A 26815-nucleotide genomic window follows, 5' to 3' on the forward strand; every position below is an offset into this window, starting at 1 on the left:
GTTGTATGTATGTAGTATGTTGTATGTATGTTGTATGTATGTTGTATGTATGTAGTATGTTGTGTGTATGTAGTATATAGTATGTAGTATGTATGTTGTATGTATGTATGTATGTAGTATGTTGTATGTATGTTGTATGTATGTTGTATGTATGTTGTATGTATGTTGTATGTATGTTGTATGTATGTTATATGTATGTAGTATGTATGTAGCATATAGTATGTATGTTTGTGGGGGGTTTTTTACATTCAACACATTAGCCGGATGATGGGACTACTACTGTCACATCATTGGCTAATGTGTCAATCACTGTCATTGTAGCAGGCATAGCCCGATGGGACTTGTAGTCCGATGATACTTGTAGTCCCATCGGACGATGCCTGCACACAGACACAGAGACCCCCGAGAGGCCCTAACAGACCCCTGACAGGCCCGCACAGACCCCCGGCAGCCCGCACAGACCCCCGAGAGGCCCGTACAGACCCCCGGTAGGCCCGCACAGACCCCCAGCAGCCCGCACAGATCCTGAGAGGCCCGTACAGACCCCCAGCAGCCCGCACAGATCCTGAGAGGCCCGTAGAGACCCCCGGCAGGCCCGCACAGACCCCCGGCAGCCCGTACAGACTCTCGGCAGGCCCGCACAGACCCCCCACGGTCCTGCACAGATCCCACACACACAGACACGCAGTCTCCACCCACGCACCGCCCACACTCTTCCCCCCTCCTGGAACTGGATGTGCAAAGGAAAGAAAGGGCTTATTTTCATTCTGATATTTGTGTCCCATTGACTTGCATTGGTTTCCGGTATCGGTATCGGCGATACCCGATATTTTTTGGGTATCGGTCCGATCCAATCCGATCCAATATTTCCCCGATATCAAAAGGTATCGATCAACACTAATCACGATGAAAATACATATTCTCGCTTAAGATTTGATCCAACTAAAAAATTTAGTGAACAAATTAACATCTTAATAGTAGATGGTGTAAGACTAGGCATTTTTACAAAAAAATGAGTGAATATTTAACATCATTAAAGGGAACCTGTCACCCCCAAAATGGAAGTTGAGCCAAGCCCACCGGCATCAGGGGCTTATCTACAGCATTCTGTAGCTTGGGCTGTGGGATCACTGGAGCTTGTCAGTTCTGGTCCATTCTGTGCTATGTGGATCAGGGGTCTTCTTTGTTCTCAGCATCAATATGGTGACTCTGAGCCAGCTGCTTGGAGACACTAAGTTGATGGAGGATGGGGTGTCCTTGGTAAAAAAAAAAAAGGCTTACACATGAAATTCAGAGCACTATACCATTAAAGACAGCTGGGATAGATGAACAAGGGGAAAACTTATCTTGAGTAGACTCAGAGATGTAACATAGACATCCTCCAGCAACACCAAAGAGGACGATAGGCAACTGCTATAGCTCCAAGCCTCAACAGGGGGAAATGGAAATATCACGTGCCACACCCAGCAGCAGGCTGGGAGTCTATAAACACCCAAGTCCAGGTGTGTGAATTAGAGCCAGAGAAAGATTGCCACTGGGTCAAAAAGTCAGAAGGGTTAAGAAGGTGTCTGCAAAGCCAAACACAGAGACCTTCTGCAGCTAGATGCAGTGCGACTGTCTGTAGCTTTTGACCCATTCAGGCTCTTAGCTGTTCAATGTTAGTCACTCCCATCTACTATATAATCCGGGCCCTGGCTAGCACTCATTGCCAGAGAAACTTCATTCTGCATAGTAAAGAGTTGGTGGTTTGTTGTAGTATTTTGAGAAGGCGTTTGGTGGATGTATCTGAGACTGTTGCAAGGTTTTGAGTGTGTGCTAATTCCCCTCCTTCTCCTACTTTGGCTTTACCCCATCTTCCACTCCCCGGTGTTTATCTCTGCTGTTTGTGTGATTATATTTGTATGACTAGTATTTTCTTTTATCCCTGTTTGTATTACCTTGTTAGTCTGGTTGGTGTATTAGAGTACACTACTACTCCCTTCTTCCCGGGGTGGAGGAAGGGTACAGACTTAGGGCGTATTCAGGAGCTAAGGCAATGTACACCATCAGAAGTAATCCGGGGAACAGGGCGAGCTACGTCACCCCTAGCTTTAGGGATAGGGAAGAAGCCCCTGGTCTCAGGACACCCGACAATGGAGTCATGACACAGGGAACTAATCTGCAGGTTAATAGCATTCTGAACCTGCACGGCAATTGCACTTAGACCCCCACTGCCAGGAGGAAATAAACTTTAGTTCCCCAGGCAACGTTCGTGTTTCAGTCATGGGAGCTGTGCTGGCGCAGGTTCAGTCACTACTCTGTGTATAGAGCAGCTGTAACCACACATCCCGCACTGACTGATAGCTGGCCCCAATGAGTGGTGACAGAACCCGCTGCGGCAATGCATGACTGAAACCCCAACGTTGCCGGGGGTAATACAGTTAATTTCCTTGTGGCAGCGGCTGTCTAAGTGCAGGCGCTGGATAGGTTCAGAACATTATTAACCTATAGATTAACAACATATCTGCAGATTAATAATGTTTTTTTACTTCACAGGTTCCCTTTAAACAATATTGTCCAAACATGATCACATAATTATTGATTAATCAATTATCTTAAATATAAAACATGCAACACATAATAAACAATCCATAATGAGTCATTTAACAGTAATTATATTTTAATATTACATCTACAGCAAAGGTGGACACTGACAGATTGTGGCCCCTATGAAAGAAATTTCTGCCCCCCCTCCTTTTATGGCGACAAAACTACAGATATGTATGTGCGGCGCCCCAGTGTCCTGGTCGTCGCAGTGATGTCATTATCCTTTCAGGGGAGAAGTGATGTCATGTCTGAAGGCAATGAAAGACAACCACATTCAGGTATTACACACATGCAACATGTTCACACTCCAGACCAGAAGGGGGAGCTCTAAGCCTGTTTAGGGTGAGCTTCCCTATTTACATCCTGATTTGGAGAAAAAGGAGTTGAGTTCCTGTCAGGCAGAGAGAAGGAGAGGAGCTCTACTGGCATGACGTGCTGCAACTCCTGGGAAAAAACACTAAAAGGTGAATATACTGCAGAGAGTGTGCAGGAAAGCGGAGCATAGAAGAGAAATACCAGAGGGAGAACAGCCAGGAACAAGCTGCTCCTTTCTGAGGCGCAGAAGCCGGTAGCCAGGAACACCGAGTGAGCAACTGTCTCTAAGCCTTGCTCCAGAGACCGGCAGGACAGTCAATTCCAAGTTGGCTGCCCGACCTTAATACCTAAGAAGACACAGTGCCATGTTATGGTTCTCAATGGCAAGAGAACATAGCCCAGCAAACATAAGTACTAGCTCTTGGAAGGATGGAAACTAAACTGACCATGAACTAAACCTGCCGCACAACTAACAGTAGCCGGGTAGCGTTGCCTACGTTTTTTATCCCTAGACGCCCAGCGCCGGCCGGAGGACTAACTAATCCTGGCAGAGGAAAATATAGTCCTGGCTCACCTCTAGAGAAATTTCCCCGATAGGCAGACAGAGGCCCCCACATATATTGGCGGTGATTTTAGATGAAATGACAAACGTAGTATGAAAATAGGTTTAGCAAAATTGAGGTCCGCTTACTAGATAGCAGGAAGACAGAAAGGGCACTTTCATGGTCAGCTGAAAACCCTATTAAAACGCCATCCTGAAATTACTTTAAGACTCTAGTATTAACTCATAACATCAGAGTGGCAATTTCAGATCACAAGAGCTTTCCAGACACAGAAACGAAACTACAGCTGTGAACTGGAACAAAATGCAAAAACAAACGAGGACTAAAGTCCAACTTAGCTGGGAGTTGTCTAGCAGCAGGAACATGCACAGAAAGGCTTCTGATTACAATGTTGACCGGCATGGAAGTGACAGAGGAGCAAGGTTAAATAGCGACTCCCACATCCTGATGGAAACAGGTGAACAGAGGGGATGATGCACACCAGTTCAATTCCACCAGTGGCCACCGGGGGAGCCCAAAATCCAATTTCACAACAGTACCCCCCCCTCAAGGAGGGGGCACCGAACCCTCACCAGAACCACCAGGGCGATCAGGATGAGCCCTATGAAAGGCACGGACCAGATCGGAGGCATGAACATCAGAGGCAGTCACCCAAGAATTATCCTCCTGACCGTATCCCTTCCATTTGACCAGATACTGGAGTTTCCGTCTGGAAACCCGGGAGTCCAAGATTTTTTCCACAACGTACTCCAACTCGCCCTCAACCAACACCGGAGCAGGAGGCTCAACGGAAGGCACAACCGGTACCTCATACCTGCGCAACAATGACCGATGAAAAACATTATGAATAGAAAAAGATGCAGGGAGGTCCAAACGGAAGGACACAGGGTTAAGAATCTCCAATATCTTGTACGGGCCGATGAACCGAGGCTTAAACTTAGGAGAAGAAACCCTCATAGGGACAAAACGAGAAGACAACCACACCAAGTCCCCAACACAAAGCCGAGGACCAACCCGACGCCGGCGGTTGGCAAAAAGCTGAGTCTTCTCCTGGGACAACTTCAAATTGTCCACTACCTGCCCCCAAATCTGATGCAACCTCTCCACCACAGCATCCACTCCAGGACAATCCAAAGATTCCACCTGACCAGAAGAAAATCGAGGATGAAACCCCGAATTACAGAAAAAAGGAGACACCAAGGTGGCAGAGCTGGCCCGATTATTGAGGGCAAACTCCGCTAAAGGCAAAAAAGCAACCCAATCATCCTGATCTGCAGACACAAAACACCTCAAATATGTCTCCAAGGTCTGATTCGTCCGCTCGGTCTGGCCATTAGTCTGAGGATGGAAAGCAGACGAGAAAGATAAATCTATGCCCATCCTAGCACAGAATGCTCGCCAAAATCTAGACACGAATTGGGTTCCTCTGTCAGAAACGATATTCTCCGGAATACCATGCAAACGGACCACATTTTGAAAAAACAGAGGAACCAACTCGGAAGAAGAAGGCAACTTAGGCAGGGGAACCAAATGGACCATCTTAGAGAAACGGTCACACACCACCCAGATGACAGACATCTTCTGAGAAACAGGAAGATCCGAAATAAAATCCATCGAGATGTGCGTCCAGGGCCTCTTCGGGATAGGCAAGGGCAACAACAATCCACTAGCCCGAGAACAACAAGGCTTGGCCCGAGCACAAACGTCACAAGACTGCACAAAGCCTCGCACATCTCGAGACAGGGAAGGCCACCAGAAGGACCTTGCCACCAAATCCCTGGTACCAAAGATTCCAGGATGACCTGTCAACGCAGAAGAATGAACCTCAGAAATGAATTTACTGGTCCAATCATCAGGAACAAACAGTCTACCAGGTGGGCAACGATCAGGTCTATCCGCCTGAAACTCCTGCAAGGCCCGCCGCAGGTCTGGAGAAACGGCAGACAATATCACTCCATCCTTAAGGATACCTGTAGGTTCAGAGTTACCAGGGGAGTCAGGCTCAAAACTCCTAGAAAGGGCATCCGCCTTAACATTCTTAGAACCCGGCAGGTAGGACACCACAAAATTAAACCGAGAGAAAAACAACGACCAGCGCGCCTGTCTAGGATTCAGGCGTCTGGCGGACTCAAGATAAATTAGATTTTTGTGGTCAGTCAATACCACCACCTGATGTCTAGCCCCCTCAAGCCAATGACGCCACTCCTCAAAAGCCCACTTCATGGCCAAAAGCTCCCGATTCCCAACATCATAATTCCGCTCGTCGGGCGAAAATTTACGCGAGAAAAAGGCACAAGGTCTCATCACGGAACAATCGGAACTTCTCTGCGACAAAACCGCCCCAGCTCCGATTTCAGAAGCGTCGACCTCAACCTGAAAAGGAAGAGCAACATCAGGCTGACGCAACACAGGGGCGGAAGAAAAGCGGCGCTTAAGCTCCCGAAAGGCCTCCACAGCAGCAGGGGACCAATCAGCAACATCAGCACCCTTCTTAGTCAAATCAGTCAATGGTTTAACAACATCAGAAAAACCAGCAATAAATCGACGATAAAAGTTAGCAAAGCCCAAAAATTTCTGAAGACTCTTAAGAGAAGAAGGTTGCGTCCAATCACAAATAGCCTGAACCTTGACAGGATCCATCTCGATGGAAGAGGGGGAAAAAATATATCCCAAAAAGGAAATCTTTTGAACCCCAAAAACGCACTTAGAACCCTTCACACACAAGGAATTAGACCGCAAAACCTGAAAAACCCTCCTGACCTGCTGGACATGAGAGTCCCAGTCATCCGAAAAAATCAAAATATCATCCAGATACACAATCATAAATTTATCCAAATAATCACGGAAAATGTCATGCATAAAGGACTGAAAGACTGAAGGGGCATTTGAAAGACCAAAAGGCATCACCAAATACTCAAAGTGGCCCTCGGGCGTATTAAATGCGGTCTTCCACTCATCCCCCTGCTTAATTCGCACCAAATTATACGCCCCACGGAGATCTATCTTAGAGAACCACTTGGCCCCCTTTATGCGAGCAAACAAATCAGTCAGCAGTGGCAACGGATATTGATATTTAACCGTGATTTTATTCAAAAGCCGATAATCAATACACGGCCTCAAAGAGCCATCTTTCTTAGCCACAAAGAAAAAACCGGCTCCTAAGGGAGATGACGAAGGACGAATATGTCCCTTTTCCAAGGACTCCTTTATATATTCTCGCATAGCAGCATGTTCAGGCACAGACAGATTAAATAAACGACCCTTAGGGTATTTACTACCCGGAATCAAATCTATGGCACAATCGCACTCCCGGTGCGGAGGTAATGAACCAAGCTTAGGTTCTTCAAAAACGTCACGATATTCAGTCAAGAATTCAGGAATCTCAGAGGGAATAGATGATGAAATGGAAACCACAGGTACGTCCCCATGCGTCCCCTTACATCCCCAGCTTAACACAGACATAGCTTTCCAGTCAAGGACTGGGTTATGAGATTGCAGCCATGGCAATCCAAGCACCAACACATCATGTAGGTTATACAGCACAAGAAAGCGAATAATCTCCTGATGATCCGGATTAATCCGCATAGTTACTTGTGTCCAGTATTGTGGTTTATTACTAGCCAATGGGGTGGAGTCAATCCCCTTCAGGGGTATAGGAGTTTCAAGAGGCTCCAAATCATACCCACAGCGTTTGGCAAAGGACCAATCCATAAGACTCAAAGCGGCGCCAGAGTCGACATAGGCATCCGCGGTAATAGATGATAAAGAACAAATCAGGGTCACAGATAGAATAAACTTAGACTGTAAAGTGCCAATTGAAACAGACTTATCAAGCTTCTTAGTACGCTTAGAGCATGCTGATATAACATGAGTTGAATCACCGCAATAGAAGCACAACCCATTTTTTCGTCTTAAATTCTGCCGTTCACTTCTGGACAGAATTCTATCACATTGCATATTCTCTGGCGTCTTCTCAGTAGACACCGCCAAATGGTGCACAGGTTTGCGCTCCCGCAGACGCCTATCGATCTGGATAGCCATTGTCATGGACTCATTCAGACCCGCAGGCACAGGGAACCCCACCATAACATCCTTAATGGCATCAGAGAGACCCTCTCTGAAATTCGCCGCCAGGGCGCACTCATTCCACTGAGTAAGCACAGCCCATTTACGGAATTTCTGGCAGTATATTTCAGCTTCGTCTTGCCCCTGAGATAGGGACATCAAGGCCTTTTCCGCCTGAAGCTCTAACTGAGGTTCCTCATAAAGCAACCCCAAGGCCAGAAAAAACGCATCCACATTGAGCAACGCAGGATCCCCTGGAGCCAATGCAAAAGCCCAATCCTGAGGGTCGCCCCGGAGCAAGGAAATCACAATCCTGACCTGCTGAGCAGGATCTCCAGCAGAGCGAGATTTCAGGGACAAAAACAACTTGCAATTATTTTTGAAATTTTGAAAGCAAGATCTATTCCCCGAGAAAAATTCAGGCAAAGGAATTCTAGGTTCAGATATAGGAACATGAACAACAAAATCTTGTAAATTTTGAACTTTCGTGGTGAGATTATTCAAACCTGCAGCTAAACTCTGAATATCCATTTTAAACAGGTGAACACAGAGCCATTCCAGGATTAGAAGGAGAGAGAGAGAGAGAGAGAAAGGCTGCAATATAGGCAGACTTGCAAGAGATTCAATTACAAGCACACTCAGAACTGAAGGGAAGGGAAAAAAAAAAAAAATCTTCAGCAGACTTCTCTTTTCTCTCCTTTCTCTGTCAATTAATTTAACCCTTTGAGGCCGGTCAAACTGTTATGGTTCTCAATGGCAAGAGAACATAGCCCAGCAAACATAAGTACTAGCTCTTTGAAGGATGGAAACTAAACTGACCATGAACTAAACCTGCCGCACAACTAACAGTAGCCGGGTAGCGTTGCCTACGTTTTTTATCCCTAGACGCCCAGCGCCGGCCGGAGGACTAACTAATCCTGGCAGAGGAAAATATAGTCCTGGCTCACCTCTAGAGAAATTTCCCCGATAGGCAGACAGAGGCCCCCACATATATTGGCGGTGATTTTAGATGAAATGACAAACGTAGTATGAAAATAGGTTTAGCAAAATTGAGGTCCGCTTACTAGATAGCAGGAAGACAGAAAGGGCACTTTCATGGTCAGCTGAAAACCCTATTAAAACGCCATCCTGAAATTACTTTAAGACTCTAGTATTAACTCATAACATCAGAGTGGCAATTTCAGATCACAAGAGCTTTCCAGACACAGAAACGAAACTACAGCTGTGAACTGGAACAAAATGCAAAAACAAACGAGGACTAAAGTCCAACTTAGCTGGGAGTTGTCTAGCAGCAGGAACATGCACAGAAAGGCTTCTGATTACAATGTTGACCGGCATGGAAGTGACAGAGGAGCAAGGTTAAATAGCGACTCCCACATCCTGATGGAAACAGGTGAACAGAGGGGATGATGCACACCAGTTCAATTCCACCAGTGGCCACCGGGGGAGCCCAAAATCCAATTTCACAACAGTGCCAACTTGTGGGGGCCGGGGCGTCTCTAGGGTCCCTATAAACAAGCCTCAGGCCATCAGTCATACGGGTTTGTCCTATCCACACCATCTGGGGGACAGAGAGAGAGAGAACATCAGAAACATCCACGAAAGTTGTGAGGACTATCCCGTGGTGCTCAGCAGGGAGGTACTACAACACACAGGCGCTAGTAGGAAGGCTACTGATTTCCACCTGGATAAGGGGACTCTGGAATTGCCTTCAGACCGACCAGACCCTGCTTGCCCTGACATATGGCGCTCCGGGCTGAGGATACAATCTGAAGCCTTCACTAAACAAGGTAAAAGGCTGCAAACCTGTCTCCTCGTTCTTTATTGCATCTTGCCCATATATAAACTCTTTTACTGGACACCCCTGAGGGCCACGGACCAGGTCAGCCACTGTGACATCCCCCGAACCGCAGGACCCTGTGCCGAGTACCCCATTGCCCTACACTGGGGGTGATCCATTTTGGCGTCACGAACAGGATCTACTTAAGCCTAGAAAAATCGGGTCATGTGCGCCTAAGAACTGTGCCAGAACTGTATGTGAACTACGATTTGCTTAAAGACTGTGTGTTGCAAATTGCCACCAAAATCCGCCATTGCCGCGCCGTGTGGAGCACAAGGGGAGGAGTCATAGCTTCGTGGGCGGCGCCAGCTGGAAAGAGCGCGAAGCAAGAAGACCGGTGCCGTGCTGCTGCCTGGGAAAGCCGGAAGTGGAGACGCCGTGCAGCAGAGCCGCCAGAAGAGACGCTGCAAAGTGCTGATTCCAGAGAAGAGCCCCGACTTCCACCAGGTTAGCAGAGGGGAGGAACGGCCATGTCCGATCCGGGAAGGGAAGTAGCGGCGGTCGCAGCCGCAGACCTGGAAGCGCCTCCAGGCCCCGCAGTAGGCGCAGCCGCAGGCCTTGTACCACCGCCAGGTTCCGCAGAGCTTGCCGCTTCCATCAGCCAGCCGGGCACCACCACGGCTACAGCGGCCATAATGCCCTTCTCCATGCCATACATACCTGGAGCAGCCTGGCTCCCACGATACTCTGGAAAATCGCATACATTAACTGACTTTAAGGAAGGGATCTGCAGCCTGCTTGAGTTTTATCCCCTGACAGAGCCTCAGAAAGTTCACATGATAACGGGCCAACTGTTTGGAGCGGCTCTGAGAGAAGTGAAGTCCTGGCCTGCTGCGGATAAGAGAACTGCGGAGCAGGTCTTTGCAAAGCTTAAAACCACCTTTGACACCCGCACCACTACAGAAATTAAATTGACGTTCTATGGGTGCAAGCAGAGGCCGCAGGATAGCTTATGGGACTATGCCCTTAATCTCCAGGAGGCACTGCGGGCAATCAAGCAGGATGATCCACACAGCATGCAAGATGAGGATAAACTCTTAAAGGAGCGGTTCATCTAGGGGCTCCTGTGCAGTCACCAAAGGGCCCAACTGCACCTCCTGGCCATGCAGAATCCTGACCTGACCTTTGCGCAATTTAAGGACAAGGCCATCCAAGTGGTACAGGAGCGACAGCCCAGCCGTGCAGTACTTCCCAGGCGTCAAGCTCTCACGTACCACCAGGAGGTGGCGCCAGATGCTCAAGTTTCTGCCGAGGCCGATGCCCAGATCCTGGAAGACAATTCCCATGCAGGACTACGCCTCCAGATGCAGGAGCTGACCAAGAGCGTTGCTGCCTTAGCTCGGACCATGCAGTCCCTACAGGAGGCCCCCAAGGAGAATATCAAGCTGGCTTCCAGACCGGAGGATGTTCCCTGGCGATGACAGAAGAGGATCCCGCCGACCAGAGGCAGAGACGACGATCGCTTTCATCAGGACCGCTGCAACCAGGTGGGCCACATTGCAAGGTCCTGTCATTTAAATGAGCAACCCCTGGGGCAGAGGGCCAACCCCCAGGAGTAGGACTACCAGGCCTGCAAAACTGGAGAGCCAAGTACATTGGAGGATGACCTGTTCTCCCCATTGTGATCGACGGTATTCCCATGAACGCTCTGTTGGACAACGGCTCTCAGGTGACAACTATGCCTTACATCCTTTATAAACGTTATTGGGAGGACACCGACATTATTCGTGGCCCTGATGATGATTTCACCATAGTAGCCAGTAACGGTCAGCCATTGCCACAAGTGGGGTACAAAGAGGTCACCATTAAAGTGGGGCGGGTAGAATTGAAAGCCCAAGGAACTGTGATTGTTGATATTGACCGACGTGAATGTAACCCCATGATGACCATTGGTACTAATGTCATAGAAAATTGTCTTGCAGAGGTTATTGTTTTTTACAGCAGGTGGCAGAAATGGCAGAAACAGCTGGTTACAGTGAACAGCGTGCCTTGCAGAAAGAAATCCGAGGTCTGATGCAGAGACAGCAGGTAGAACTGACTGGTGGAGAAATTGGCCGTGTCACCGTGAGTGATTCAATCCCCATTGCAATACCCCCCAGGAGTGAAATGTTAATATGCTGTCTGGCAGCAATAGGCCTCAGGGGTAGAGACTATCAAGCCCTGGTAGAACCTGTGTATTCAGATAGTAGGCCCACCCTCCTGACAGCCAGAGGGGTGGTTGAAGTCCGCAAGGGGAGGGTGCCAATACGTGTCCTTAACTGTGGAGAGGAAGAGGTCCACCTAACCAAATATGCCACACTTGCCAAATTGTTTGCTGTTCATAATAATGTGATACAGGCAACAGAACCCTTGATCCTGTCCAACCGGGTGGAGGACAATGGCTCTGCAGGGCAAATGGAAGATTGGTGTCAGAAATTGCACGTAGGCACTGACTCTACCCCATCACACCAAAAACAAGGGGCTTACAGGGTGGTTCATGAGTATGAACGGGTATTTAGCAAGCATCCCCTAGATTTTGGGCAGGTAAAAGGGATTCAACATCATATCCCCACAGGAGCTCATCCACCCATTAAAGAGAGATACCGTCCTGTACCCCCAGCTCATTATCAGTGTGCCAAAGACATGTTGCGAGAGATGAAGGAGGCTGGGGTAGTGAGAGACAGTTGTAGCCACTGGGCAGCTCCATTAGTCCTTGTCAGAAAGAAGGATGGCACAATGAGGATGTGTGTTGATTATAGGCAGATAAACCGCATTACACATAAGGATGCATACCCGCTGCCCAGAATAGAAGAGTCCTTAGCTGCTTTAAAATCTGCTAACTACATCTCTACCTTGGATCTCACCAGTGGGTACTGGCAGGTTCCCGTAGCAGAGGTGGACACGGAAAAGACGGCCTTCACCACACCGATGGGTCTCTGTGAATTCAACTACATGCCATTCGGACTGTGCAACTCCCCAGGAACGTTCCAAAGGATGATGGAGTGCTGTCTTGGACACAAGAACTTTGAAACCGTGTTGCTATATCTGGACGATGTCATTGTTTTCTCCAAGACTTATGAGGACTATCTGAAGCACCTGGCCGAGGTGTTCGAAGCCCTGTCCAACTTTGGCCTAAAGGTAAAACCGTCCAAATGCCATCTGTTAAAGCCCAAAGTGCAGTACCTGGGCCATGTAGTGAGTGCCGAAGGGGTGGCCCCAGACCCTGACAAGGTCACTGTGATCAGAGACTGGCCGAAGCCCAGCAACCTCCATGAAGTCCGGCAGTTCCTCGGGTTGGTAGGCTACTACAGGAGGATCAAAGACTTCACCAAGAAATCCGCGCCATTGCAAGACCTGTTGGTGGGCCAATCCAAGAAAACCAAGGGTAAGAATACCCCATTTGACTGGAACGACAGACTAGAGGGATCCTTCACTTGTTTGAAGTTAGTGCTGACGGGAGAAGAGGTACTGGCCTACCCTGAATATGACCAACCGTTTGTGCTGTATACGGATGCCAGCAACATGGGACTGGGAGCCATGTTGTCCCAGGTCCAGAAAGGCAAAAAGAGGGTAATTGCTTACGCCAGCAGGAAACTTCGTCCCACTTTGAGGGCCCCTGACAACTACAGTTCCTTTAAGCTGGAGTTCCTCGCCATCGTTTGGGCAGTGACGGAGAGGTTCAAGCACTACCTGGCCTCAGCAAAATTCACCGTCTTCACGGACAACAATCCACTGACACACTTGGACACAGCAAAACTTGGTGCCTTAGAGCAGCGGTGGATGGCCCGGTTGTCCAATTACGATTTCACCATCAAGTACCGGGCAGGGCACAAGAATGCGAATGCCGATGCATTGTCCAGGATGCCCAACTTACCAGAAACGGGAGAAGACTCGGAAGCACTCGAAGAAATAGAGTTGCCAGCTTTCCATCACCCCAAGGCCACTCAGTATTCCCATCATGTGGGGAACAGGCGCAAGAACAAGCAGGACGCCACGCTGAATCCCCTGCCACTCCATGGATGGGCCGAGACTCAGGACAGTGACCTCGTGGTCCGTTGGGTGAAAGAGCTCCTGACGCAAGCAGGTTCGCCCCCTGGCCCAGAGGATCCACAGGAGATGCAACAGCTGTGGAAGGGGAGAGGCAAGCTCTTTATCTATGATTGTAAGCTGTGCCGAAGAAGCATCGACCCACGCACCCATGAGTTGGTATGGCAGATAGTAGTCCTAAAGCAAGATGCGCCAATGGTTCTGGAAGCGTACCACGATGGAGCAGGACACTTCGGATGGAGGAAGATGGAGAGTCTGCTTCGTGGAAGGTTCTACTGGATTGGCATGAAGAAAGCCATCGAAAAGTGGTGCCGAGAGTGTGGCCCATGTAGCCTACGCAGGAAGGACCGTGACAGCCAAAGGGCTCCACTCCAGCCCATTATCACCAAACGACCGCTCGAACTGGTCGCGCTAGATCATGTGAAACTAACACCCAGCCGGTCAGGCTATGTCTACGCCCTAACCATCGTAGATCACTACTCTAGATTCCTGGTAGTTGTGCCTGTCAAAGATCTGACAGCAAGGACAGCAGCCAAAGCCTTCCACAAGTACTTCTGTAGACCACACGGGTACCCGAAAAAGGTACTGACTGATCAAGGACCAGCCTTTGAAGCGGAAGTGTTCCAGGAATTCTGCAACTTATACGGGTGTAAAAAGATCAGGACGATACCGTATCACCCCCAAACTAACGGGATGTGTGAAAAGATGAACCAAGTGGTAATTGACTTACTGAAGACTTAGCCTGTGGAGGAACGGAACTTATGGCCAGCAAAGTTGCCCGACTTGGTAGACATGTACAACCACATCCCAGTGAATTCCACCAACTGTACCCCAGCATACCTGATGAGAGGAAGATCCAGCAAGTTACCTGTTGATCTAGACATGGGGGTCTTAACCCCAGAAGATACCTCGCCAGATGCAGATTGGGATACAGAAAGGCAGCAAAGGTACCGCAAAGTACAGGAATGCGTGGAAAGAAGTCTAGCCCAAGCCAGACAAAAACAAGAAAGGGACTACAACCAGCATGCTCCTGCAATTCCCTTGTCGCCAGGTGAACAAGTACTAAAACAGAAGCGGAGACTACACAAACTTGACGACCAATGGGAAGCGGAACCATATACCATTCTGCCATCCGACTTTAACAATACAAAGGTCTGTCTCATCAGCAAAGATGGAGGAGAAACTTCGACAGCAATATCCAGGGACCACCTCAAAGTATGCTCTGACAAGCTGAGAGATAGAGAAACAGATCCAAGAACATCGCCACCTCTGGAAGAGGAGAAGGTGATACACACTGTTCTTGGGGACTTTCCCCAGTCTTGGACTCAAATAAATCAGGCCATCGTGGTACCTGTTTTGATGTTTCATCAGCCGAAACCGCCAGAACCAAATGTGATGCCAGATCATCTGGAGCCAAGCGAGACTCTGCACCAACAGATTCCAACAGCCGACGCATGTAGAAAAGCCGCGGAGACACCATCACGTGTTTCTCAACGCAAGCAATGATTTGCATATTTCCCTTTAGGGATGGGGGCAGTGTTCTGGATCACTGTGTTGAGAAACACGTGATGGCGTCTCCGCGGTGTTGGATGTTTTGATCTCCCCGAGGTCATTCACCCTTATGTTTATAGTCTTTTCACTAGGCACTGCTCCTAATAGCCAGTTTCTTACTCAACACTGATGAGGGGCAAATACCCCGAAACAGCTGTCTGTGGATGGATACCATGTTTTGGCATAGGTGGTTTTTCTTTATTGGATGCTGCCCTTCCCGTGGTTGTTCCTTCCCAGTGAAAGACCTGGCTATTCATTGCTTGCATTGAGAAACACGTGGTGGTGTCTCCGCGGCTTTTCTACATGCATTTGCATATTTCCCTTTAGGGATGGGGGCAGTGTTCTGGATCACTGCGTTGAGAAACACGTGATGGTGTCTCCGCGGTGTTGGATGCTTTGATCTCCCCGAGGTCATTCACCCTTATGTTTATAGTCTTTTCACTAGGCACTGCTCCTAATAGCCAGTTTCCTACTCCACACTGACGAGGGGCAAATACCCCGAAACAGCTGTCTGTGGATGGATACCATGTTTTGGCATAGGTGGTTTTCCTTTATTGGATGCTGCCCTTCCCGTGGTTGTTCCTTCCTGGAGAAAAACCTGGCTATTCATTGCTTGCATTGAGAAACACGTGATGGTGTCTCCGCGGCTTTTCTACATGCAGAAACCGATTGAGGCATGCCCATTGAGACACGACCTCCTGGAAATATCAAACGCATGCACATAAACAATGCAAATGCAGGCAAAAAACGCATACAAATGCATCCACACACAGCGGTTGTTTTGCCGTCATGCGTAAGCTGATGCAGAAGAAAACGCTGCGTTTGCATGCGTTTTGGCATGCGTTTGCAAATGCAGATGATACTCTGCTCACATATACGCAAATGTGAACTTAGCCTTATGATTATTTGCTGTAACAACATGTGGATGTGTGGTATGTGGATGTGTAATACAATACATGTGTAATACAATATGTGTGGTATAATAACAGGTGAAAGTTGTATAATAACTTGTGGATGTGTGATATAATGTCAGGTGGATGTGTGGTATAATAACGGGAATACACGACATAATGACACTTTTTTCATCACACAATCCAGACTGCTGGCCAATAAAAATGTAATCTTTATAAAAGAAGAAAATGTTTTTTCATTTATTGCACAGCCTGGTTCGCTGGCAATTAGTAGAATCAATGAATACATTGAGTATATTGTGCTGGTACTCTCACCTTTATGATTACTGTGTGGTTGAGGGACCCATCCCTAATGGGGTGCATACCTCCCATGAGTGTCATTGACAATAGGGGGTTACCCATACAGGGAACAGCCCTATGTGTCAGGGCGAATAAGGGTATAGATATCCCTTTATACACTTAGCTCCTTATATAGAGCCACAAAAATATGGTAGGTTTGAATAAGTTAGGTGGCTTAGTTTGGGGCAATTTGAAAATTGCACTATAATGTCCAAACAAAAAGGGAAGGATGGCCCTTTAAGAGACTGGAGATGTGCACAAGTAAAAACCCCTGAGTATAATAAAGATGGCGTAGGAGCGCCTTTGAGTGGAAAATGCTAAATAAACATTGATTGGGCCGGTGTTATATAATAGTGCAGCATTGTATTGTAGAAACGCAGTTTAACTTAGAAAAAGAGTTTGCGATATGTGGGAGTTACCAGATACTCTATGCCACATCACAGCAGATCACCGTGAAAAATTCTCATGGTGATCTGCCGTTAAGGCACTGAGCTTGAACTGTGGTGACCTCATCACTGGCATGTTCCCACGGTCCAGAGGTCATCGCAGTTCAGCACGGCTAGGGGCGCAGCCTCAACGACATCACTGAGGCTGCACTCGCAGCATCTTTTTCACCAGTGGTTCTCAGACTGGACGGTCGCATCTTGACACAGTCGATTTTGAAAACTAATTCTCCCCTAACATCGATTACGGCATGTGACAGAACGACCGACAGGTATGGTATATTGTTGTTTTTTTTATTTTACATTTATTACAGGAGATCAAGGGCTTCGGTGGAATTAGGCGAGATCGTAAGTATGGTTTAATTAAGAATATTAAAGGAGTCTGTGTCTTTCTTTCAATTAATGGTCTTTTTCTGGGTGTCTGTGTTTTCTTACAATGTGACTATGGGGTTAGTAATGGGGGCGTCTTATTGACGCCTCTCCATTACTAACCTTGGTGCTTGATGTCACCAGACAATACAAAGGTGACATCAACCCCCCCTCAACTATTACCCCACTTGCCACCACTACAAGGCAAGTGGGATGAGTGAGGCCAAGTGCCAGAAGTGGCGCATCTTAGAGATGCGCCTTTTCTGGGGCGGCTGAGAGCTGATGTTTTTAGCCGGGGGGGGGGGCAGTATCCATGGACCCCTCATAGGCTATTAATATCAGCTGTCTGCATAGCCTTTGCTGGTTATTAATTATAGGGGGACCCCACATCATTTTTTGGGGGTCCCCATTTTAATAGCCAGTAAAGGCTAAATATACAGTTGTGAGCTGATATTAATTACCCTTCCCGGGCTATAAACATCTGCCCCCAGTCATTGGCTTTCTCTCTGCTGGTTACAAAATTGCGCGGGAGCCCATGCCATTTTTTTCTGAAAAATCTTTTATTAATTAATACATGTGCAGTAATTTGCACACACACTGTACTAATTGTTTTTGTCACTGACATCTATGTATCTATCTATTCCATATGTATTTACTGTATGTAATCCATCTCTTCTATCCTGTTAGCTCCTGCAGTGATTTTACAGAACATGGCAGATGATTTGCCGGCTTTTCTTGTATCTATTCATCTATCCATGCAATATAAGTAGATATATAAATTCTATGTGTATATATCTATTTTCTCTATTCTAATCTAACTTGTCACTCTGTGATTATACTGTACGCGGCAAAGTGTGGAACAATCAAAACATGAGAAATCCAGCTCAACGAACTTGTGAACGAACTTTTTCTTTATTCACCAAAAAGTGCTCACCCATGATTAAGGGTGCATTGCCACCTGAAACTCGTTGATGTCGCATATCATGTAACTGTCAACGCTGATGGTGTTTTACCCTCTGCTGCTGAGCACTTTTTGGTAAAGAAGTTTGTTCACAAATTCGTTGAGCTGGATTTCTCATGTTTTGATTGCTCCACACTTTGACACAGCGTTCCCCATGCTCCGAATACCTAAGGATATCTACTACGGTTAGCTGGACTTTTTTCTACTTCATAAACCTTGAAAACCTACTATTCTGCCACCCCTAAACAGTACTCACAAAGTCACAAGCAGAAATGGTTGCAGTGGGCCCAGACATACATGAAGACTAATTTTTAAAAAGTCTTGTTTACTGATAAGTGCCGTGCAAACCTGGATGATCCAGATGGATGAAGTAGTGGATGAATGGTGGATGGCCACCATGTCCCAATGAGGCTGCAACGTCAGCAAGTAGGTGGCGAAGTCATGAATTGGCCTAGAATCATGGGAAGAGAGCTTGTAGGCCAAAGATGTGAAAATTACCTTGGAAAAATATAGAGCGTTTCTTCCATGGTACACTTTCTTCTATGGTACAAAAAGAACCATACCATCTGTAGCAAAATCATCTTGCAATGAAAATGCACCATTCTGATGCTGGGAAGAATATGTCTGAGCCTTTGGCTGCTATGGGCATAAAAGGAAAGAAATTTACGGTGTGGTCCACCATCCTCCCCTGACATCAACCCTTTTGAGAACCTTTGGAATATCCTCCAACAAAAGATCTATGAGGGTGGGAGGCAGTTCTCATCAAAACAGCAGCTCTAGAAGGTTATTCTGACATCCTGTTAAGAAATTCAAGCAGAAACTATCCAAAACCTCACAAGTTCAATGGATGCTTCTTAATGCTGCAAATTCAAATAATGACGACTTTCAGTTCTTTACAACCTATAACATGTTTGGAAACTCTGTTGTGGATAATAATTTGGAACAGTGCATTTTGAGTTTTTTTTAGTTTTGAAATAGTTTTGCGATTCATACTCTAACAATTGATGACTTGAACATTATACTGACTCATTTACAACAGCCATTTAGGAAAATCAGAGAAAATAGCATTTGCATAATAATTGGAATGCAGGGTTGCCAACTTGACTTTTTATTTTTTCTGGACATCTTATCAAAAAATCATGAACAGACAATATTTTTTACGGACACACTGCCAAAACCATAATAAATCATGATTAGAAGCGAATAATGTCTACAGTTCATAATTATGATATGAAGACATTAGCTACATTTACTGTAAAATGATCATAACTGCAGTCACAATGATTGGAAAAAGTTTCTTCAACTGCAAAAAAAATCTGTGATTTTTTTTTCCTACGGACAGGGAAAAAAGTTTTTTATGGATTGTCCTGGGATTTTTGTACAGTTGGCTGCCCTGCGTAGTGTCAGGAGTTGGTTGGGGACTGTAATATTGTGATATTATAGGTGGATTTGTGGTATGAAACGTTAAAGTGTATAACATTGACAGGTGGATTTGTACAGTGACGGCCACAGTGAGTGGCACAGCTGGCAGCCACTGCCCCATCCCTCAGAGTCAGTATTTGGTGTGCCAGGTGAGGGGATATGTGTGGTATAGTGACAGGTGGATGTGTGCAGTGACGGGCTGGAGCCCCGGCCGCACTCAGTGGCACAGCTGGCAGCCGCTGCCCATCCCTCAGTGTCAGTAGTTATTTGGGGTCCCAGGTGAGGTGATATGTGTGGTACAGTGACAGGTGATATGGGTGGTACAGTGACAGGTGGATGTGTGCAGTGACGGGCTGGAGCCCCGGCCGCACTCAGTGGCACAGCTGGCAGCCGCTGCCCATCCCTCAGTGTCAGTAGTTATTTGGGGTCCCAGGTGAGGTGATATGGGTGGTACAGTGACAGGTGGATGTGTGCAGTGACGGGCTGGAGCCCCGGCCGCACTCAGTGGCACAGCTGGCAGCCGCTGCCCGTCCCTCAGTGTCAGTAGTTATTTGGGGTCCCAGGTGAGGGGATACGGGTGGTATAGTGACAGGTGATATGGGTGGTACAGTGACAGGTGGATGTGTGCAGTGACGGGCTGGAGCCCCGGCCGCACTCAGTGGCACAGCTGGCAGCCGCTGCCCGTCCCTCAGTGTCAGTAGTTATTTGGGGTCCCAGGTGAGGGGATACGGGTGGTATAGTGACAGGTGATATGGGTGGTACAGTGACAGGTGGATGTGTGCAGTGACGGGCTGGAGCCCCGGCTGCACTCAGTGGCACAGCTGGCAGCCGCTGCCCGTCCCTCAGTGTCAGTAGTTATTTGGGGTCCCAGGTGAGGTGATATGTGTGGTACAGTGACAGGTGATATGTGTGGTACAGTGACAGGTGGATGTGTGCAGTGACGGGCTGGAGCCCCGGCCGCACTCAGTGGCACAGCTGGCAGCCGCTGCCCATCCCTCAGTGTCAGTAGTTATTTGGGGTCCCAGGTGAGGGGATACGGGTGGTATAGTGACAGGTGATATGGGTGGTACAGTGACAGGTGGATGTGTGCAGTGACGGGCTGGAGCCCCGGCTGCACTCAGTGGCACAGCTGGCAGCCGCTGCCCATCCCTCAGTGTCAGTAGTTATTTGGGGTCCCAGGTGAGGGGATACGGGTGGTATAGTGACAGGTGATATGGGTGGTACAGTGACAGGTGGATGTGTGCAGTGACGGGCTGGAGCCCCGGCCGCACTCAGTGGCACAGCTGGCAGCCGCTGCCCGTCCCTCAGTGTCAGTAGTTATTTGGGGTCCCAGGTGAGGGGATACGGGTGGTATAGTGACAGGTGATATGGGTGGTACAGTGACAGGTGGATGTGTGCAGTGACGGGCTGGAGCCCCGGCTGCACTCAGTGGCACAGCTGGCAGCCGCTGCCCGTCCCTCAGTGTCAGTAGTTATTTGGGGTCCCAGGTGAGGGGATACGGGTGGTATAGTGACAGGTGATATGGGTGGTACAGTGACAGGTGGATGTGTGCAGTGACGGGCTGGAGCCCCGGCTGCACTCAGTGGCACAGCTGGCAGCCGCTGCCCATCCCTCAGTGTCAGTAGTTATTTGGGGTCCCAGGTGAGGGGATACGGGTGGTATAGTGACAGGTGATATGGGTGGTACAGTGACAGGTGGATGTGTGCAGTGACGGGCTGGAGCCCCGGCCGCACTCAGTGGCACAGCTGGCAGCCGCTGCCCGTCCCTCAGTGTCAGTAGTTATTTGGGGTCCCAGGTGAGGGGATACGGGTGGTATAGTGACAGGTGATATGGGTGGTACAGTGACAGGTGGATGTGTGCAGTGACGGGCTGGAGCCCCGGCTGCACTCAGTGGCACAGCTGGCAGCCGCTGCCCATCCCTCAGTGTCAGTAGTTATTTGGGGTCCCAGGTGAGGGGATACGGGTGGTATAGTGACAGGTGATATGGGTGGTACAGTGACAGGTGGATGTGTGCAGTGACGGGCTGGAGCCCCGGCCGCACTCAGTGGCACAGCTGGCAGCCGCTGCCCGTCCCTCAGTGTCAGTAGTTATTTGGGGTCCCAGGTGAGGGGATACGGGTGGTATAGTGACAGGTGATATGGGTGGTACAGTGACAGGTGGATGTGTGCAGTGACGGGCTGGAGCCCCGGCTGCACTCAGTGGCACAGCTGGCAGCCGCTGCCCATCCCTCAGTGTCAGTAGTTATTTGGGGTCCCAGGTGAGGGGATACGGGTGGTATAGTGACAGGTGATATGGGTGGTACAGTGACAGGTGGATGTGTGCAGTGACGGGCTGGAGCCCCGGCCGCACTCAGTGGCACAGCTGGCAGCCGCTGCCCGTCCCTCAGTGTCAGTAGTTATTTGGGGTCCCAGGTGAGGGGATACGGGTGGTATAGTGACAGGTGATATGGGTGGTACAGTGACAGGTGGATGTGTGCAGTGACGGGCTGGAGCCCCGGCTGCACTCAGTGGCACAGCTGGCAGCCGCTGCCCGTCCCTCAGTGTCAGTAGTTATTTGGGGTCCCAGGTGAGGGGATACGGGTGGTATAGTGACAGGTGATATGGGTGGTACAGTGACAGGTGGATGTGTGCAGTGACGGGCTGGAGCCCCGGCTGCACTCAGTGGCACAGCTGGCAGCCGCTGCCCATCCCTCAGTGTCAGTAGTTATTTGGGGTCCCAGGTGAGGGGATACGGGTGGTATAGTGACAGGTGATATGGGTGGTACAGTGACAGGTGGATGTGTGCAGTGACGGGCTGGAGCCCCGGCCGCACTCAGTGGCACAGCTGGCAGCCGCTGCCCGTCCCTCAGTGTCAGTAGTTATTTGGGGTCCCAGGTGAGGGGATACGGGTGGTATAGTGACAGGTGATATGGGTGGTACAGTGACAGGTGGATGTGTGCAGTGACGGGCTGGAGCCCCGGCTGCACTCAGTGGCACAGCTGGCAGCCGCTGCCCGTCCCTCAGTGTCAGTAGTTATTTGGGGTCCCAGGTGAGGGGATACGGGTGGTATAGTGACAGGTGATATGGGTGGTACAGTGACAGGTGGATGTGTGCAGTGACGGGCTGGAGCCCCGGCTGCACTCAGTGGCACAGCTGGCAGCCGCTGCCCATCCCTCAGTGTCAGTAGTTATTTGGGGTCCCAGGTGAGGGGATACGGGTGGTATAGTGACAGGTGATATGGGTGGTACAGTGACAGGTGGATGTGTGCAGTGACGGGCTGGAGCCCCGGCCGCACTCAGTGGCACAGCTGGCAGCCGCTGCCCGTCCCTCAGTGTCAGTAGTTATTTGGGGTCCCAGGTGAGGGGATACGGGTGGTATAGTGACAGGTGATATGGGTGGTACAGTGACAGGTGGATGTGTGCAGTGACGGGCTGGAGCCCCGGCTGCACTCAGTGGCACAGCTGGCAGCCGCTGCCCATCCCTCAGTGTCAGTAGTTATTTGGGGTCCCAGGTGAGGGGATACGGGTGGTATAGTGACAGGTGATATGGGTGGTACAGTGACAGGTGGATGTGTGCAGTGACGGGCTGGAGCCCCGGCCGCACTCAGTGGCACAGCTGGCAGCCGCTGCCCGTCCCTCAGTGTCAGTAGTTATTTGGGGTCCCAGGTGAGGGGATACGGGTGGTATAGTGACAGGTGATATGGGTGGTACAGTGACAGGTGGATGTGTGCAGTGACGGGCTGGAGCCCCGGCTGCACTCAGTGGCACAGCTGGCAGCCGCTGCCCGTCCCTCAGTGTCAGTGAGCTGTTTATTCAGGACTCGGAGCGGCACGCGTCAGGCGCACGCACTGGAACAACAGAGCGCCGAGAATGCAGCCCGGGGAGAGGGGCGGGGCCAGGCGCGCACGTCCAGCTTGTGCCCATTGAAAAGGCGGCGGCGTCCGGGCGACCCCAGCACTGAGCGCTGATCCAGGGAACGTGCGGCACGGAGCTGCCCGACACACACGCGAGTGACACGAGTCTCCCCCGCTGCCCGGACACTCACTGCCAGCCACATGGACGCCACTGCCAAGGCAGAGAGCGGCTCCAGCCAGCCCTTCCTGCAGCCAGCCTGCTACTATGCCCAGAGCTTGCCGCTCAGCCCGGGAGACGCTGGGCAGCCCAGCTCCAAGTCTCTGCCAAAGCAGGTGAAGAGGCAGCGCTCGTCCTCCCCGGAGCTTATGAGGTGCAAGAGGAGGCTGAACTTCAATGGCTTTGGCTACAGCCTCCCCCAGCAGCAGCCGGCCGCGGTGGCCAGGAGGAACGAGCGGGAGAGGAACCGGGTGAAGCTGGTGAACCTGGGCTTCGCCACCCTGCGGGAGCACGTCCCCAACGGCGCGGCCAACAAGAAGATGAGCAAGGTGGAGACGCTGCGCTCGGCGGTGGAGTACATCAGGGCGCTGCAGCAGCTGCTGGACGAACATGACGCTGTCAGCGCTGCCTTCCAGGCCGGGGTGCTGTCACCCACCATCTCCCCGAACTATGGCCATGACATGAACTCTATGGCAGGCTCTCCTGTCTCCTCCTACTCCTCCGATGAAGGCTCCTATGATCCCCTGAGTCCAGAGGAACAAGATCTGCTAGACTTCACCACCTGGTTCTGAGCTGTGAGGAGCAGGTGAGTTGTCCTCTCCTTCATCCCACCCCTTAGCCTGAGCATGCCCTGTGGCATGGTACCATCACTATGCCAGTAACTTGTCCTGATCATGACTGTCATCCTAGTAAATCCTTCCTCTCCTGCTCTTTTACAAGTGTCAGAGCAGACACTGCCAGTGACAGTAAAGACATTAATGTGTAACCCATGCCTTGATGTTCCGCCTTGTTGTTATCTGAATGAGTAACTCATCTCCTCCTTTGTATTTCAGGACTGATGCTCAGATGGCAAGTTCAGCTTTCTGCTCAGAAAGGGAAAGTGAAGCACATGGGAGCTAGCCGCCCCTCCAAGAACACTGAAGCACTACCTTGCACTCCAGTTGGGTCTACAGGACCAACAGAGACTCAGACCTGTGGTGGGACATGGGTGTTGGAGCCGACACCGCCCAACTCACACAACCAAGAGACTTTCTGGCCCGAACGATCCTTAGAACAACTCAAGGGCTTTCCCCAAAAAATCCAAACGTAAGCCCTTGGAGAGAACACCAGTCCTAAGTTCAAGGATGATCTTAGTTCCAGGATCTTGAATTGTGGAGTTATGTTGCATTCAACCTATGCTGATATTCAAAGAACCCTCTACTACTATTTTTATACCACTTTCATCTAAAATGCTTCCAATCTTTTCGTGATTTATTTTTTTTTTTTTATTATTATAAAAATCTATTTCTATGTATCCCAGATGTTTGGGATGTATTAAGCTATTTTTGTATATAAAAGAGAGTTTTATAGAAGTTTTGTACAAATGTTCTACAAATGTGTATATCTTGATACATTATTATGTAATGCTTATTACCTCTGCATATTTAGACTTGTAGTCTATATATTTCAGTGATAGTCACCCTGTGGAGCTCTGGCCACGGGTGAACTACATCTCCAAGGTAGCATAACTTGTCATGGGGTATGTAGTTCAGCGTAAGCTGGGGGTCCCAAGGCTGCCCGTCCCTGCTCTAATTACCTTGCAACCGCCATTTTGTATGTGGTTACGTGAAAGGACACTCCTTTAAAGGTGGGGTCACAATTCCACCATATGTACTTTAGCACCGATGTGTCTTACTTTATAGAACATTTTTGATAATGTATTAATTGTGTCGTTGAGCAATGTTCACAGTGAACAAAAGTTTATGCAGCTATTGTCCAAACAAGCAAAATAGTGGTCCATTGTTTCGATGCTGCCTTCTGGAACCGTACACCACTGCCTTTTCTTACTGTTTTATTACAAACTTACAAAGGTTCTGCATAACAAATGTGTTTTTTTTTTTTGGTTTTTTTTTTACACAATAGTTTCGTAATAAAAAAAAAAAATATTTTATACAAAAGGATAATTTTGCTTTGTTCTATTTTATTCGGTACTTGTGTAAATGATTCTAGGGTGCTGCTTAGGGATGGCTGGTAAAGTTCAGGCTGATGTATCTATTTAAGACAGACACAATAAAGATGGGGACCAATTGTTTGCCATTCCATACATGAAAAGGCTGCTGTGCAAAAGGATTGATTAATGGGTTTATTGTCCTTAAACCAGCACCCGAGAAAGAATGACTAAATAAAAAAAAAAAAAAGGGTCTGAGGAGAGGGCGCTCTATACCAACCAGTGGAGACTCCGGGCAACCCCCTCCTCTTCTCTAAGACCCTCAGCATAATAGATAATCTAGGCTCTGTGTGGTAGATACAATGTGCAAAAAAGAATTTTAGACATAACTCAAGCCAAACTTGACCTTAATAACTCCAATGTATTACAGACTTCTTTTTTTTCCCCCCCTCTCAATAAAGCAAACTTTTCCTAAATCTCCTCATGCTGTTTTCAAGACATAGACAGCTTAAAAGGGAGGAGGAGGCAGCTAGATCAGAGACACTGATCTATAAGCATGTCATTCTATCCAAAAAGCGTGATCTGCCTGTAAAAGTGCCCAATTACTAAGATTCAAAAAAGAAATTGGTGCTTTTTTTTTTTTTTTTTTTTTTTGGCAGGGTAGCTTGTTGTCAGTTAGCAAGGACGTGACTAGAATGATAGCCCTATTTTCTTTGCCTGGATACTCACTCGCTTTCTAAATTACTTGCAAATTCAGTTTGCGTGCACCAAGCCAAGCGGAAAGCAAAGCGCAAAATGCAGCTTAGAAAGCCCAACAAAGGACACAGAGGCAGCATGCCCTACACAGCTCAAAATCTGTCCTGCCTCTGTTTGTACATCCATTGCTCCTATTTACATAGATTTTACAGAGGCCCCCATGCATTTAGGAAGCCCGGCTCCATTGCACTTGCAGGAAAGTGACTTTAGTGCTTTCCCTAAATTTACAAACTATTAATCCGATTTCATAAGGCGAATTCCATTTTTTTTTTTTGTAAGTTTTGTTTGCTTACTGTCACATAATAATGATTTTTTTTTTTTTTTTTTCCGGAGGGCATTTTACTTTCCCCCTTTTGTCAGTATGAGCAGGCAAAGAAAGTGTAACAAGTCATTTATGCCTATGAATATAACATTAGGATAATGTTTCATCCTCCACCAAGAGGGGGTGGGGGGTTCTTCCCTGTGTAGACAGGTGTTCCCCTATTGCCGCCTCTTGAATAGTAAAGATCCAGACTCATTAAACTAAAAGGAAAGTTAAGCTGTTGTTTGCAACATTGTGTAAGACGCACTGAGAAATTCACAAAAACACACAATTTTACTTAAAATAGGAAAGGGCAAAGCAGGATTGGGGTAAATCTCATTATATCTGCTCTAATCGCTTGGCAACACAAAGCCCTTTCTTCTAGAGGCTAT

At 48.6% G+C, this 26815-nt stretch overlaps 1 protein-coding gene across 1 annotated transcript; it reads left to right on the forward strand.

Annotated features, from left to right (window-relative positions):
• Positions 1-23299: 23299 nt before the first annotated feature.
• On the forward strand, positions 23300-25347 carry ASCL1 (achaete-scute family bHLH transcription factor 1). The gene is made up of 2 exons (XM_077265628.1): positions 23300-24025; positions 24273-25347. The coding sequence occupies exon 1, from the start codon at positions 23424-23426 to the stop codon at positions 24009-24011; it is 588 nt and encodes a 195-aa protein (XP_077121743.1). The 5' UTR covers positions 23300-23423; the 3' UTR covers positions 24012-24025; positions 24273-25347.
• Positions 25348-26815: the final 1468 nt, after the last annotated feature.

This window comes from Ranitomeya variabilis, chromosome 5, assembly GCF_051348905.1.
Source record: "Ranitomeya variabilis isolate aRanVar5 chromosome 5, aRanVar5.hap1, whole genome shotgun sequence".
In the NCBI taxonomy this organism is placed as follows: Eukaryota; Metazoa; Chordata; class Amphibia; order Anura; family Dendrobatidae; genus Ranitomeya; species Ranitomeya variabilis.

Bases quoted from the DNA above. Each gene is read 5' to 3' on its own strand.
- ASCL1 (XM_077265628.1), top strand. From the start codon at position 23,424: ATGGACGCCACTGCCAAGGCAGAGAGCGGCTCCAGCCAGCCCTTCCTG.